The sequence below is a fragment of the Pollicipes pollicipes genome, unplaced genomic scaffold, assembly GCF_011947565.3.
Source record: "Pollicipes pollicipes isolate AB1234 unplaced genomic scaffold, Ppol_2.1 Scaffold_7261;HRSCAF=8764_pilon_pilon_pilon, whole genome shotgun sequence".
NCBI classification, from domain to species: domain Eukaryota; kingdom Metazoa; phylum Arthropoda; class Thecostraca; order Pollicipedomorpha; family Pollicipedidae; genus Pollicipes; species Pollicipes pollicipes.
Genome location: NW_023597054.1, coordinates 60,769,666 through 60,785,995, shown reverse-complemented (window position 1 = coordinate 60,785,995; position 16,330 = coordinate 60,769,666). Strand labels below are relative to the sequence as shown.

The 16,330-nt window shown below is 52.1% G+C and overlaps 1 protein-coding gene across 1 annotated transcript in view; it reads right to left on the bottom strand.

The window, feature by feature from the left end:
• The window catches only part of LOC119112843 (acetylcholine receptor subunit alpha-like), a 58,753-nt gene extending 42,917 nt beyond the window's left edge, over window positions 1-15,836 (bottom strand). The window contains exons 1-4 of the mRNA XM_037237131.1: window positions 15,615-15,836; window positions 1,890-1,934; window positions 1,363-1,472; window positions 452-632 (exon numbers count right to left, since the gene is read on the bottom strand). Coding sequence (XP_037093026.1) covers window positions 452-632; window positions 1,363-1,472; window positions 1,890-1,934; window positions 15,615-15,833 — 555 coding nt within the window. The 5' untranslated portion in view covers window positions 15,834-15,836. The remainder of the gene's footprint in view (window positions 1-451; window positions 633-1,362; window positions 1,473-1,889; window positions 1,935-15,614) is intronic.
• Window positions 15,837-16,330: the final 494 nt, after the last annotated feature.

Here is a 16,330-nt window from a genome sequence, read left to right as displayed (position 1 = left end):
AGAAGTCTATCCAATCAAAAGTTTAGGACGAAATCTTAAAGCGAAAATACCATACGGCAACCGATTCCTGGACTTGGTTTCGTATATCTTCCAGAAATAGAGCCATATTATAATAGATGTCTACCACCCACACACCTCATAACGGAGCAGCACCGACCGCACAGCAGCCTCTTCAGTTCGCTTCAATTCCAGTCGAGCTCCTCAAACACACCATCGAGGTAATGGGTCGGTCATCAATCACTCCAGCCCTCTGACCTGCTTGCTGCCCAGGGCATGTGCCAGGATCAGGAAGGCTCCCCTCAGCAGCTTCGTGCTGCGGTGCGATCTTAAGTTCCAGAACTGACCTCCGAGAAATAAGGCGTGCAGCAGCGCGAGAAGGCTTTATTGTTGCTACAGTTTATGCCAGCACGCGCCGATCGTATCAGGCGTGAAATCTGAGATGCTCATTCACCTGCTTTCCGTCGTACGTCCAGCTGCCGAACTTCATGACGCACGTCTGCTCGTCGAACGGGAAGTACTCGACGTCGATCTCGCAGGAGGACTTGTAGATAGCCGGCGGCTTCCATTCGACCCGCCCGTCAAAGTAAAGGGTGGCCTTTGTCGCCAGCGTCACCTCGAAGTTGCCGTCGGCGCTGGAAGAATACGAATGTGTTGTTGACTGCCCATGACCTAGCAGTCAACCACATCTGTTGACATAAATTGAAACACATAACTGAAAACTCCTATAACCGGATTCTAAAAGCAAAATTGCCAGCCTGAAGTGGAGGCGACGAAAGAAACAAAAGAAATGATCCGGCAGCGCGTAAATCTATAAAGCTCAGCATTAATACGGACGCACCTGTAGGTGTAGAAATTTCCAAATCTTCGCAAATTTACTTATGTCAAACATCAGCACTAGGCAATGATATTCGGTTAACAGCGTCCTACATCAGGTCTCTGCGCGACATTTCGAGCACGTGTGTGTTATAGGACACTTCCACCACGACACGAAGAAAACGGCTGTTTGTCAAGGCAGGACAGAGCAGGGCTGTTTTAACAATAGCCAACCCTGTTAGGCCAACCAGAATGTGCCGTGCCGTGCCGTGCCGTGCCGTGCCGTGCCGTGCCGTGCCGTGCCGTGCCGTGACAGGACGGGACGGGACGTGGCATCATGCAATGCGACTGAACGGGCTGGTCGGGGTCGGTCGAGATTGCACGGAACAAGACAGCACAGAAAGCTTCCGGATATGATGGGACGGAACACAGCACGACCGAATGGCCGGATGGGACGGTACGCGACGGACTGGGATAAAGCTCAGTCAGGTTATGGCCAGGAGCGGGCGTGACAACTGACGATCAGTTGAGTCAGCACAGCCCGCTCACTTGTTGTAGAGCACGATGTCGGGCCTCCAGATGTGATCGGACGGCACGTGCAGCATGGTCACGCCGCCGTACTCCTCTGGCTCCCACTTCAGTTTGTAGTCCTCCCAGTGCTGACGGATGTCAGAAACATCAGGCCAGATCTGACTGTTGGCGCGCTACCCGCTCCCCCAGACTTGAAGTGCTCATGGGGGCACTCAGCTTGTAAAATCGTCATCCGACTGCATTTTCCGTGTCAGCCAACCATAAACTTCGTTTTGTGCCGTAGCCCTACGATTTAAGACATTGCTATTGCCATCAGGCAGACTGCAAAAGGCTTAGATGAAATGTAATGCGACTTTGTGTCAGTCGGGACAATAGTCACGTATCGGGCTATTGCGGGAAACGACTAGCAAACTACGACAGTGGGAATAAAAACAGCCTATTGCCCCACTCTGTGCTCCCTCCCTTTAAAAGAGAACAGGTAAGATGTTTGAGAAATTTTCTTAGAAACAACATATTTTCGCCCCACATTTTAGGCATTAGCTCACCTGTTCAACCCAGAGGTTCGTTGTCATAATCTGGTTTTTCAAATTCTGCAAAGAGAGAGCGCTGGTTACTGGCAGTCCAATGCAAACACAAGCACCTAAAAGGAGGTTCTTACGCAATCCTGTCGGCCCACACCGGACGCAATAAACCCCACAAAACTGTCGGGCATATTCCCACATCAAATGCTCCATCCTGACCAGGCTTCCACAGACTTCCTTTTTTTACCGGCCCTCTTCTACTGGCTTTCTACCGGCTTCTACCAGGTTTGCCTTCTACCGGTGACTTAGCTGGCTGCGTTGACTATTCTTCGCTGATGATTCGCACTTATTTAAAGCATGTGCACATTGTGATGGGATCGAACAGAGCACTTTGAGATCAACACTTGCGGTGTTTTATCAAGGCCGCGGATTGATAAAACGGTGGGGCTTCTTTTCGACTTGGGTCTTAGAAAATCCTTTTCACCCGGCCCAAGCACTGAGGCCGCAGTATTCAGCGTATAAAATCACGCGGCACGATAGCGTTATTTGAACTGGCGAACAAACATGGTCTCACAACTTCACTAAAGTCTCGATTCTAGTGAAACGCATTTGCAAAATGAAAGCCGGGGAGTGGAATAACAAGTCGTCATCCTCATCGTGGCATTATCGTCAACACTAAAAATTATAAATTTGGTGTCTACGCCCAGCAGCCAATAAACTGAACTGCAGAGAAACGTTCGAGGACCTGTGAAGAACCGAACGTTTATGTTTTCAATAGCATCGGCATTTATTTTAACAAAAACAGGACGGGCGTGCTCCAAATAAAGTGAAGTTACAGATAACCCAAAATTTGCACTACGTGTCGTCACAATGCCTAGGGAAGGGGAGGGGTTTCGGCGTTGGGTCGCATCCAAAGGAGGACCAGATGAGGGTCGGGTGCTCTCAAGATTGCAGCATGAGGATATTTCACCTCTTTAAGCTTGATTTTCAATAACAGGGCCGTCTTTACAACATGGGTTTCGTCAGGATTACATGCTGAATACATGCTAATGGCACCCGCAGATGTCCAGGAACGGCTGACAGCAGAGAGGGACACCGGCCAGCCGGAGTGGGCGGCTTGCGTTGATGTCGATCTACATAAATGGTCACTGATATATATATATATATATATATATATATATATATATATATACATATGTATATATATATACATATACATATATACATATACATATACATATATATATATATATATGTGTGTGTATATATATATATATATATATATATATATATATATATATCAGGAAGGCTCCTAAACGTTTCTTAAATAGAACACTGCATGTCATGCTGTCATGTGCTTGTCGAACATTCAATTGGAGCAGATGAATGCACTTTCGTATATTGGATAACAAAATGGCTCCTACCAACCAGGACATGCCGTGCAACATAGGGCCACTGAGGCAACAGCATCTGTAAGCGTTCTTTGTTGTTATCTCATGAAGATGGTGCCAAAAACTAAGCTAATCGAGCCAAGTCTGCGACGACCGATACCAATAAGTTTCTTCAGTGAGATGAGAACTCTACCGTCGATAAAGGCTTATCAGACAGGGCCCACCAATGCGCTGTAACTTACGCTGAATTTGCACTGTAGTTTACCTTAGCTACTTGAAAATGTGAGGGAGTGAGGCAGGCGATGCATCGAGATCTTGCTATATGTGTCATCGGACATGGATTTTTAAGTCGCCAGATCGCCGACGAACAGCATTGGGAGTTGCTCAGATCCCTTAGCGAGTTGTAGCCTCATGATTTGCCCTCACCATGCTGTTAGTTTCACACCTTTGTACGTCATTTTTATATGGCATCGATCCTTTGAAAAACGCTGAGAAACCAGCGGCTCCACGGTTTTTGAACGAGAGCTCGTGTCCGTCCGCACGTATCCACCCATCCTGTTGCCAATAACGCTGTCTGCTCTCTCCGCTGACATACTCTGCTGGTTTCGTGTCGCCACGGCTCGTGTCGTCGAGGTCTGGAACCACTCTTGAACGATGTTTGTCAGCTTTTCGGAATTTGGAATACTATTCTTCCCAAGGTTAATCGAAATGGGCAAGTGAAATCGTGGTGATATTGGAATATTGAAAAAAAATGTTCCGTTATTACACAACACACACACGAATACAGACTCCGAACAGTTCAGAGGTTTAAATGAAATAATTGTACTTTCTGTCACTAAAAATCGCATGAACTTGTGGTCAGCGGTTGCGAAGACATTGCCCTGTAGAAAGAGATCAGCTTATAGGAAGTTTCTGCCAGCCGGACGGGCCCGAGGCTGTTCCAGCTGGAGATTTCCTCACAGTTCACGTCAGGCTTGCTCGGCGGACAACCTCGCTCGTAATCACGCCCCAAAGTAGTCCGCTAACAAAGCCGCTTGACCCGCACCGAAGCTCCGAACGCGCCGTTCACTGGGGTGAACTCAAAGGGCCTGACTACATAGGCCGCCCTGTCTCGGATCCGATTTGGTCAGAGCACATCGGATCCGATCAGACCAGATCACATCGGATCCGATCTGATCTGCTCCACTCAAGCCCTCTGGGACCTGATCCCCGCAGAACTCCGTTATCAGGCGGGACAGAGGCCCAACCTGGCCTCCGATCTCTTCGCCTTTTTCCGACGAAGAGACTGGAGACCTACACTAACTACAAACTACTAACGGAGGCTACCACTAACTTAACACTAAAACAGTAAAACTAAATAGCACTAGGAAAAGTTCTCTAACAGCCATATCTGGATAAGAAGCTGCTTTCGTAAGTTGTTAAGTGCATTCGCGAGGAATACTATGCATACAGATAAGACGGTAGTAATAGCCTTATTCCTCGTCGAAAAACCAGGAGAATGGAGAGATGGATCCATTTTCCTGGTTTTTACGCGATGAATAAGGTTATCACTACTGTGTTATCCATATAAAGTAGCTGTTTTCGGTAAAGACCGCTAGTGATAACTTATCCCAATTGCAAGACAGCAATTCAAGATTGCTAGTAGCATTCTGGACATAGGTAGCATTTATCACTTCATCATATCAACCCGTTCATCGATCAATACAGCTGGAGAGTACGAAGGAGCAATCGAACTCGACTTTCTGCTTTGAATTCGGCAACTGCAGAATGCCAAATTCATCTCAGATTAAGCTGAAGGCCGTCGCGGAACTTGAGCCTCTAAATGCCAACAAGCGTTTGGCAGGCTCGTCCGGAGTCTTTGGAACCGGCCAGAGCAGGCTCTGACGGCGGCGCCAAGGTTCACTTCAACTGGCTGCCTCCGATGCTTGACGCCCTTGATTGTCGCATTTGATTCGACTCCGGTAGTTAATCGAGTTTCGTCGCCAATCGTCGTAAGTCTACCTCAATTGATTTGGGGGAATCAACTTACTGGACCTGCGACGCCGGAGCGGTCGTCCTGACGTCCGTGTAACGTCATTGCGTGAACGTTGCCGCCGCGGTCTGCTTGCAGCCTACCCGCAGTGCTTTCTGTCTCGCTCCCGACATCCTAACCGTCCGTCGGTTCTTGTTTTCAGTTCACGTGGCGGTGCCCTTTATTTTACTTAATTTACTATTATCATTTTATTTACTATTATTACTTAATTTACTATTTATTTTACTTAATTTACTATATTTATTTTACTTATTTTATTTCACGGCTGGTGTGTTTGCCAATGGTCCGCCGACATGGCCTGGATGCAGCGCAGCCACTCCTGCCTGTCCATTTACTGTCCCGCGCGGCCGGTGTTGACCACTGGTCCTTCCCTAACCACTGGTTGACCACTGGTCCGACCACTGGTATTAGGCAGTATTCAGTGCGGTTTTCACTATATTTTCCTTGTTGCTCCCTCGTTCTCCTCGTTCCCTCGCTAGGCCGTGTTGGCCCTTAACCCCCGACCAAGCCATGCTGACAGCTGCTCTCTCGCCGGGCCGTGTTGGCCCTTAACCCCCGACCAAGCCATGCTGACAGCTGCTCTCTCGCCGGGCCGTGTTGGCCCTTAACCCCCGACCAAGCCATGCTGACAGCTGCTCTCTCGCCGGGCCGTGTTGACCGCTGGTCCCTCACAAGACAATTGTTGACCGCCGCTGGTCCCTGGTCAGGCCGTGTTGACTACTGATTCCTCGCCAGACCGCGTTGACCGTTGGTCCGCCACCCGGCCGTGTTGACCGCTGGTCCCTCGCCAGGCCGTGTTGACCGCCGGTTCGCAGCCAGGCCGTGTTGACTGATGGTTGATCGCCAGGCCGTGTTGACCGCTGGTTCGCCACCAGGTCGTGTTGACCGCTGGTCCCCCGCCAGGCCGTGTTGACCGCTGGTCCCCCGCCAGGCCGTGTTGACCGCTGGTTCGCCACCAGGTCGTGTTGACCGCTGGTTCGCCGCCAGGCCGTGTTGACCGCTGGTCCCCCGCCAGGCCGTGTTGACCGCTGGTCCCCCGCCAGGCCGTGTTGACCGCTGGTTCGCCGCCAGGCCGTGTTGACGCTGATCCCTCGCCAGGTCGCGTTGACCGATGGTTGATCGCCAGGCCGTGTTGACCGCTGGTTCGCCGTCAGGCCGTGTTGACCGCTGGTTCGCCGCCAGGCCGCAGCGCGCACGGCACGGCGATCGATGGCGGACGCTTGCGGCGATTTCCGGCGGCTTACGGGGGAAGCAAGCCGCGCTGACGGCGTCGCGCCAGCCACGTCGTCTCCCAGCCCGGTGCCGGCTGCCCACCTGGTGCGCTGAGCACTGTTGACCATCCCGGCGTCCACCTCCACGGTCAGAACGGGCGCCCGAGCGAGGCGGGAAGGCTGGCGTTCCGCCGGCCAGACAGCACGGCGTGGCGCACCGCTGCCCTGAAGGGCCTTCAACCGACTCCAGCAAGGCGAAATCTCCGTGCTGGGACTTTATTTGGAATCGTTGATGCATACGTCGTATTACGGGGACAGAGAAGGCAGCGCAAACGCCACAGTGGTCCGTTGACGTGTCGCGGACTGTGCTGTGCGGTGCGCGTATTGATTACGCCACCTGTGCTTCCAACGCAGCGTGCTTTCTTGCGTCGTTCCGAGCGTTGTACCCGTGTTCAGAGCTGCAGTGTTTCTGAAGCCTCCTGGAACGGCGGGATCTCGGGCAAAACCGGAGCAGTGACCACCACAGGACTGGTCGGCACACTTGCGCGTGTGTGGAAGCTGTCGCTACACACGCAGATCGGTCGGATGGAGCAGGTCGAGAGGCCGACCACGGACGCGTCACCCTTGCCGGCATGGAGCGGGGAGGAGGAGGAGGAGAAGGAGCGTCCATTTGTCGTTCGCCGTCGTGTGGTCAGCTAATGACCGTAGCGAGTGATGTGGCGCCAGAACACCGCCCGAAGCGACAGCGGCAGAGGACGGCGCCGGACGCGCGTCCAGGCCGGGTTCTGTCCCCAGTCGGTTGTCACCGTCACGTACGCGTGGCAGCCAGCGCGCACCGTCACGTCAGATGGGGGGAGGGGCGCTCGGGACCAGATGAGGACATTGGCGTCTGACATCTGCGGGATGAGAGATCGTGGTCGAGTCGACGCATCCATTCGAGCACCGAGGCACGTGGAAGCACGTGTGGCGGGACCATTGCCACGCTCACGGCGGTGCGGTGGCCCTTCATGACGGGCGACTGCAGAGCGCAGAAAATCTTTCCCAGACCAGCCGAACTGCAAATCCACCGCCCGGCGACATTTAGCCGCCTCATCGCTGCTCCACCAGGGGTAGATGGATGGCAATTTGGTTGATCAATAACTAAAAGCTAACCTTCAACCGGAACGTAATGGCACACGAAATTATGCGTTTCGTCTGCATGGAAGTATGAAAATCGTGACATGAATTAATTTACTTTAAAGATTGGCGCCAATAAGGCGGTTGCGAGTTTCCTAAGCCGCGTTTCAGTGAGCTTATATATCACGTGTCCTCGACAGTATTGCTCAGCGGACGAAGGCCATTCAAACAGTTGCAACTAATATTGCTTTGGTGGCCATGTTTTAAAGGTGGTGTCTACCTTTTTGGCAAAACGTTATTAAAATAACCAAATAAAACACATTCTCCCAATAGTTCAGACAGGCCACATCTCCGAAAATATTGATGGCGACCCATCATACGAGGCGAGATAAAACGCCAGACCTGATTAAACGCTCCCTCGTAAAGCCACGTCGCAGGGTGGTCTTCGACAGGCAGCGAGATCGCGTTCCGCACGGCTCCCGCGGAGCACACCGGCGCCGAGGCGGTTCCGTCGTGTGCGAGACGAGCCAATGCAACGGAGTCACCCCGCCCTCATCAGAGCTCCGTGTCTCGCACTGCACTGCGCGGTGGGGGGGTGCAGTTCCTCGGCGCGGCGACCCGTCGCGCAGAGGTCGGGGGGGGGGGGGGGCGGAGAGGGGAGGGGGACGGAAGTACAGTCATTCGGCGCGGTGACTACCTGACGGAAGGCTGGACAGTCGACTCCAAAGGGACGCGCCGTCGGTCTGGGAAAGGCTTGGTTGAAACCCATATGACCGGCAAGGGCATCGTACGGGAGACACAGAACCAGGCAGCAGAGAAGCAGGCGCCCAGACCGCCTCTGCCGGGGGATAGTGGGACAGCGGAGGGTCCCCGCTGGCTCCCCGCTGGCGCCAGCGGCGGCGGCGACTTCGCGGCCCGGCGGCTGGGGCCCCTCAGGACACGCCGCAGTGGAGGTCGGGACAGGGGAGCCGAGACCCGGCGCGTCTCCGGGGATGGATGCACGAGCGTGATGGCCCACCGCCTGAGCGATGATGCCTGGGCTCCGGGGCCCGCGGGGCCGCTGGTCCCGTTCTGTATGAGCGGCGACCCCGGGCGAGGCCACGGCGGCGCCATCCATCTCAGCGGCCCATCGCTCGCCAGTGATTGTCGGCCCACTCAGCACATGCAAACGCACGCAGCTGCGCCAGTCGAGTCGTTAGCGTGGAGTACCTACGTATAACCCGCCTGATTAGTTTGGTGGTGATTAGGATGGTCTGGACGATCAAAGGACAACCAAGGCGTGATCGCTTGAGACCAAGCGCGACACGAATTGATCTGCGAGGCATATGATGCACTGCTGCCTTGGGTGATAGCGTCCCCTTCAGTTGCAAGTAGAAGATCGCTTCTGAAATTGGAGAGATCAGTCGCACACAAAGACCACCAGAACACAGCCGAGGCAGACTCAGCTGTTTGGAGCGGATATGTGACGCTCGATAGCTCTTCTGTATCTGCCTGATATATCTTCAGTTGGTGCTCTCTCAGACGTATTTTCGACAGCGACACTATCTCTTCCCACCAAGTCATAAGTTTGCACATCAATCATGTTTCCATATCATGAATGATACGTACACTGAGGCGTCCAGGTCGGTTTTGTGTCAGTGCAAGTATTCTCCTCTTCTCGGAAGTAACACTCTTCCAGGGGACATTCTCGGTGTCCTCTCGCGACGTCCAGTGTTCCAGGCCTGGCCGGCGGCCGAGTCCGATGTCCCCGTGCACTGCTGACGCCACCAGATGCATCGGCGATGACAGCAGGGGCGGCTGCGCCGGTCGATCGAAGTCCGCATCAAAAACCGCCGCGACTCCCAAACACTGAACAGGCCTCAATCTCACAAGGTCGGTCCGAGGACCGCGGCGACAATAGGTGGGCTGGCCTGGAGGCGCACATATAAAGGGACAACAGCACGCCTCCGTCCGTCACTGGGTTTGGGCAGCGAGCGCGGCTGGCGCTGGCATTCCCGCCAGGTCGTCAAAGCTGCACTGGCTTCTGACATTTCGGCTGGGTTTGCCAGCGGAAAAACATCGCTTCCGTTTACACCAGCGGCCAGTCCACATCTGGAGCACTCCAAAACAATAACGGTAAGTGTTCCCAGCCTCTGCCCCAAACAGAAAGCCCACCATTAGCCATTGTTGCAAACGACCGAGTCAAGCTCCGAGCAGCGGCGTTCTTAGAAAGCAAGGTGGCCCGTGGTGCCTGGACGCTCCCGTTGTGGTTGGCCGGGAGGAAACTGCTCGGGCTTTTCATCCCGGGTACGACAAACCCTTCCGTCTTCACAAAATGCACGAACCGTCCATGCATTTGCGTAAAGTTTCCCAGCTTATCCTTGGACTTTGTGGGAACTTGAGGACCGACCTCTGCATTTTAGTTTTGAACGCGTCCCCGCATGACAGCCATTGCCACGTGTCACGTGTCATGTCACCTGTCAAGCCCACTTTCGGGATGTGTCCGGCTTATGGAGTTTTCAGCAGCACATTTTGGGTCGCGTTGGTCCTAAGTACAGCTATCGCGATGGTTGACGGTCGGCAGCCTCGTTGAACAAAAGCAATTCATGTCCTGCGTTAAAGGTGTGGCGAAAGCGACGCGTGGCCGACATAATTTTGATACCTTGGACGTACCACAATGGCCTGTTTGGGTGTCTTATAGGTAGATATTTAGCCCCAAATGACCGGAAACCGACATAAAATGAGCATGTTACTATCGCTTCCAAATGGTGGTAAGGAACGAGCAAAAACAAAGACAGCTCGGCCTCCGCCCACCGTTATTGCTTCAACATGACAAAATGCTTGCACGGAGAAGACTGGAACACTGATAGGACGTTTGTGGTAATGAGCGGCTCCACCTTATACTGTTGAGCTGATTTTTAAATTCGCGTACTGTCCTTTTTCCACAGCTGTGAAATGGTCCCGGTTGTAATTGGACTTCTTGCGCGCTCATGGTTGATGTGTGCGTGGCAAAACGTTCAGGCACCGCAAAGACTAATTATCATTAACTCTACGTTACACTCGGGACCAGCCAGTGTTCTATGTACGTAAGCCTACAGCTTTCCTGAGCGAGTTCCAGACACGCGCCTCCAGACACTTGCAAAGCTCGAGGCAGAACGTAAACGCGGAGCTAATCCCGCGTTGCTGGGCTCGGGGATGACTTTGATTCGTTTCTTTTCACGTGTCACCTCCAGCTACCACCACAAACTTGTATAATGTCAAACTTCCCAAACGTTCGCGCATGGATCCGCGGCCACTCTGCTCCCATTCGAATTTGACTCGCATCAGGCAGGGTGACCCGGCTGACCCATTACTCGCCCGGGGGTTCCGCACGGAGACAGACAGCCGCCCGTTCCGCGTAGGGCCCGACGTCGTTGAATATGCAACACCCCGAGAGCTCTCAAGGTTATCGGCAGGAGCTCTTGAAGAGAATGTGTGCTGCTGGGGATATGCACCTTGTTAACGCCCGAGTGGGTCCATAGCCCGTCTTTGGATCTCATAGACGAACTTCCAATGTATGCACATGTGCTCCGCTGCTCTCAGTTGCGTGTGATGGATTTGTAAGGCGAGGACGCTCAAGGCTATTGCCGACGTATCACTGGGGCATGGTACTGTATGATACCATGATACCCGGGGGTAATAAACTGGGGGTAGCTGAGTCCCTTGAAGCTGCAGTGGCCGTGGACAATGTGGCTTAGGAGTATTCTTTCCGGGCTGTCATTTTTCGCCGTGATATAGAGTCATCTGGGTCAACGGAAACTTCGAAATTGCTGACAAAAATAGCAGAGACACAAATGGACGGGAAGACAGAGATACGGATACCTTGTTGCATTCACTGAACATTGTGTTATAGATATAAATATTTCGCTTAGTTGTAATTCATCACTGCCCGATCACTGTATTGAAAAATCCCCTGTGATGAGAGTTTAGTGGACGAAGTTAATTTTTGTGGCGCTCGTGCGCTATCTCCCAAAAAGCTTGCATCGTTTGAAAGCTGAAGCTCCGCGGGCCAGGCCAGGCCCCATGAACTACATACCTGCATAGTTTTTTTATAAACCAAACACTCTCCTTGCGCAAAAAACTAGCGTGCTCATTGCTTACGCTCGAGCGCGCGTCAGGCCGTGCGCATCGTCCCGCAGTAGCAGCCTTTACGTCTCCCATATCAGTCAAATGGGGTTCAAATGGGCCTGGGTTCATATGCTGTTTACAGTGCAGTCCTGCGGGTGATACTCGTCATCGGGGCTTTACGGCGCGCTCAGCTGCTGAGGCTACATGGCGTCCCTTGCCTCTCACCCTGGCAGGAAGGGCGGGCACCGCGGGGTATCGAACCCCGCGTCTCCGGTTTCTCAGACGCGTAGTGGTTAGCGCATGATTCAGGGTTCGCCAAGAGGTTCGAACGCAAAGGCCTGAAACTGTATGAAGCCCAATTGTCAAATCTAAAAAAGGGATAGAGAACTGGGCCCAAGAGGACTAGGCTAAGTCAATAAAGTTCAAACTAGCCCACTCTTCAAATAATGATCTGTTTACATGGGCATTTTTTGGCGCGCATCGGGCGTCGGGCGAGTAAGCAAGACCTCAGACGTGACCCGCGCAGCTGCCAGCGGCATACCCTTTCCCGATTGCGTCATGCCCTTCCATGGCTATCGCCGCCGCCCACAGGACGGCGGTGCGGTCAGTGTTTCCTCCAGGAGGGGCCAAATAGGATCATGGGTGGCCTTTACGGCCAAGGACTTCTCTTCGTCGCTTAGGGGCGTCATTAAAAGGCCCATGTCCCATCAAAACATAGTTCCTGGGGAAGATCTTTAGGGGTACACTATGGCCCCAAAAGGCACCCTGGCTATATCACTTACACGTGATATGCTTTCTTTTCCTGCATTCAGTCTGGTTACGTTGGACAATATTTTAGAGGAGAGATCTCGAGGATCTTGGTTGCATGCTTGAATGCCAAGCATGCAACTCAAGTATGTCATATCTGTAAATGATAAGCCGTCATTTATCAACTGTAGTTTTCTTGTATGCCTGAGTAGTTCAAGACAATTTGACCAGCCATTTGGACCAACTTATATTGCAGCGAGCATGTTGTCTTAAATCCCAGCCTGTGTGCACTCGGATATCTATAATATGTCGCATATTTAGTATGAAATCAACTGTTTTTGACGTGCGTCTGGCGCGCCTAAAAAAAGTCCCTGTGTAGACAGGTCATGAGATTGGCTCAGTGTGCGGCCCGGTCGTAAAAGGTATGTTAATCAGTTCAGAGATATTTCCACTCCCTCATCCTCTCTCACATATGCGCATACAAATGTGTTTTGCGACAACGTCTGTACTTCAAAAGGCGTACTTAGGAAACGGTGGACGTTTCCCTCGGTCGGTAAACGTCTGTCGATATAATTTACATGCCCGCATCAATCACATTTCTGCAGCACTGAATGCGTGTATCGGTACGGTACATGATGACGTTCATGCCGAGCGCAACACAGATTCGCTGCGACTATTAATCTAAACTGGATGATGGTTTGATCTTGCAGACGACTTCTATCAATGGCCTGGAAATCCAACAGCCTGCGTTCTGCGATTTATGACTACCTTTCCTGCAGGGATACCATAGTGGAAATGGTAATGCAAGTGATTTACTATCCTCTTGCAGCACACCGGCCACAATTTAGATCACTTGATTTATGGACAGCATTGCTAAGGCTTCCACTTCCGCAATTAGTGCGTGGGTTATCACCGTGGTAGCTCATTTCCCCGCATGTATTTTTGATATGCTTGGGGTTACACCGCATATTTGAAGAAATTGAAACAAAACCCAAACGCCAAACAAAAGCATTTTGAAATCCTCGATGAAAACCGAACAGCAGTAAGATATGGAAAAACTTTCAGACCGGAGACAAATTATTTGGTTGCTCGATTTTAGCCTTTTTATTTATATTTACCTCAGCATGTTTAGCCCAGCATCCAAGAGATTGTACGACAGCTGACAATTACTATAGACCAGAAAGGTGTCTTATGTCGCGTAGAACTTGTGGGGTGACAACAGACGTGATGGTTATCACTTGTCAGCATGCAGATATGTTACAAACCATGCCGATGAGACCAGACACCTTTGGCAACGGTTTTGACCAATGCGTTGAAAAATATACGTTGCATTATAACTTAGCGGGACAAAGTCCGTTGACATACAATTTGCGCGTTAATTCGCAAGCTTTTTGCTTGAATAATGACTGCAGGGTGTTTGTCCAGCTTGACAACCTTTGATCGAATTTAATCGACATGAAATTGCAGTAATTTACCGTGTGGAACTGGTAACTAAGTTTTTGCGAAAGACGCGAACTTTTGGGGAAAAAAGGAGGAGGTGCAAGAATATTAGTAACAATAAACAGGCTTCATGCTTTTGTTGTTTTTACGGTTCAATCGCTTTCAGTTTTGGCCACAACGCCCGGCATTTGTGACCGGTTCGGAAACAAACGCGCCATTATCCGGCCTCCGGGGATGACAGGCAGTTCTCGGGACCGCAAACTTTTCAGATATGTCAGCGAGTTGTAGCCGATACACCCGCCTTCACCGTGCAAGTGGTTGCACGCCTTCGTTTACTCTGGTTGCATGCCTTCGTTTGCTCTGGTTGCTGAAATCTGGCACCAATCTGTGGAAACGCCTCGAAACGGGTGGACTCATGTTTTGTAATGGAGACCGCGTGGCTGTCGCATACACCGATCCACTCTCTTTCAAAGATGAATGTGTCCTGAATCCGGAACTGTTAGTGTCGTGTCCTTGCCATCCTATGTGTGGACTGGGCTTAGATCCGTGCTTTTCATCATGTTGTGTGTTTCCATAGACATTTTATTTTGCAAAGTAACTTTTCCACGTGGATCGAGTGAGGAATAAAATAAGAAGATATTACGATATTGCAGGAAAATTCCGTCTGCTCAGATCAAATGCTTTGCATGCACATGCTTGCCAATGTATACGGCACAACTTTTTCAACAATCTGGCTTGATGTTAACGGTTGCGAAGAAATCAGCTCATAAGCTGACTTTTCAAACGCTGATTTACAAGCTGATCTTCTAGAACCAGTAACCGTGATAAGCACATAAGCACGAAGAGACCCAGTCGGGCCGCCAACATTGAAGATTTTCCAGTAGCTGTAGTAAGATCAACTCGGCTGTGGCCTCCATTGTCAAGATATAATTATCCTTATTGATACATAACGCTAATGTCTGAGTGCACTTCCTGACCGAACGCTGTTTTCAGCGTTGCCAAGCACTGCAGTGCCGACTGCCGCAGAGGGAGCTGCAGAGGCGGCTTGGGGTTATGTTCCTTGAAATGCTGTGGTCCGCGGTAGAAAGTCGGCAAACAGGTTACAGGTGCGGAAGGTCTCCAACCAAACGTGATTTACGACTCTGACCTTTGCAACCATTTCGCGTTTGATGCCGACAGGTCACCTGAGCAATGTTCAGGAAAGGGCAGCTCCGCCCACGCTCGCAGAGAGTAAGGGGGTAAGGTGAAAATGAATGGGACGCTTGGATGCGATATGGTAGACATGCGCAATGACATGTCTCGACAATCAGAACTGAAAGGCGGTAGCATGAGACCAATCAATCAAGTCAGTTTATAAGCCACACTTGCAATGACTTTGCATAAAATGCTTGTCCCGAATGTAGTTTTTAATGTCTTTAATGTCCTGCACAAGGGCTGATGTCCTTTCCTTAGGGCTCAGAGGTTTGGCGAATACCGAATGCCCACGCACTACGGCACAGACGGGGCATCACGAAATTGTTGAAATCCTTGCAAGGAAGGGTCAGGGCTTTCTAGACAGTAATAAAGAGCACGTAGTTTTTCGGTACTTCTTTTGTATAATCTGCCCTTGCAGATGCAAAGCAAAAGAAACGGTCATCGCAACTGATCTGGAGGGTCCAATCCACGGTGAGGCCCAGTTACAGTCCCGGCCAGACGACGCGGTTTTCACTGACGTTCGTCTACTCACCACGTCAATCAGCTGGGAGAGCTTGAGCTTGATCTTGACCGTCAGCGGATCGGTGACGTTGACGACGGGCCGCACCAGCTTGTTGTAGTTGGAGAGCAGGTCGTCGTAGAGCCGCTTGGCGTCCGGGTTACCGGCGCAGCCTGTCCGCAGCAGGGAGCAGAGCGTCAACAGGCACAGCAGGCGTCGTCCGCGGGAGCGGGCCACCGCCGCCGTGGACATGGCCCCTCGGCGGCTGGCGCGCCACTGGCGGCGGCGGCGGCGGCGGTCGGGCCGCCGGCGTCCGCCCGGCATCGGCTCCGCGCACCTCCCCGCCTCCCTCCCTCCGTCCAGGCCGGCCAGCGACGGGCGCAGGCGTGTCGTCAACAGGCCGGCAGCTGATGCCGGCCGACTGTCAAAAGTTCCCCAGGGAACGCAGGTGTCAGGTGTACCCCTCGTCACCGGCCCGGCTGATACACCTCCCCAGGCCAGGGGAGGAGCGCACCTCCCCCAGGCCAGGAGCGGAACAGGCACCAGTTCGTCATCGCCATCTCAATCATAACCGGTTCATCGGCTGACTCGCCCATGTCCTTCACCAGGCCCGCAGCCGTGTATGCGACATGCGCACAGCTGGCAGCTATGTGCATTTCCCATTGGTTGAGCAGCTAATGCAGATGCAGTGGTCCTCATTAATTCAGCGGTAGACCAAGCCGTACTTTCGACCAGTCTAGGCAAATGAC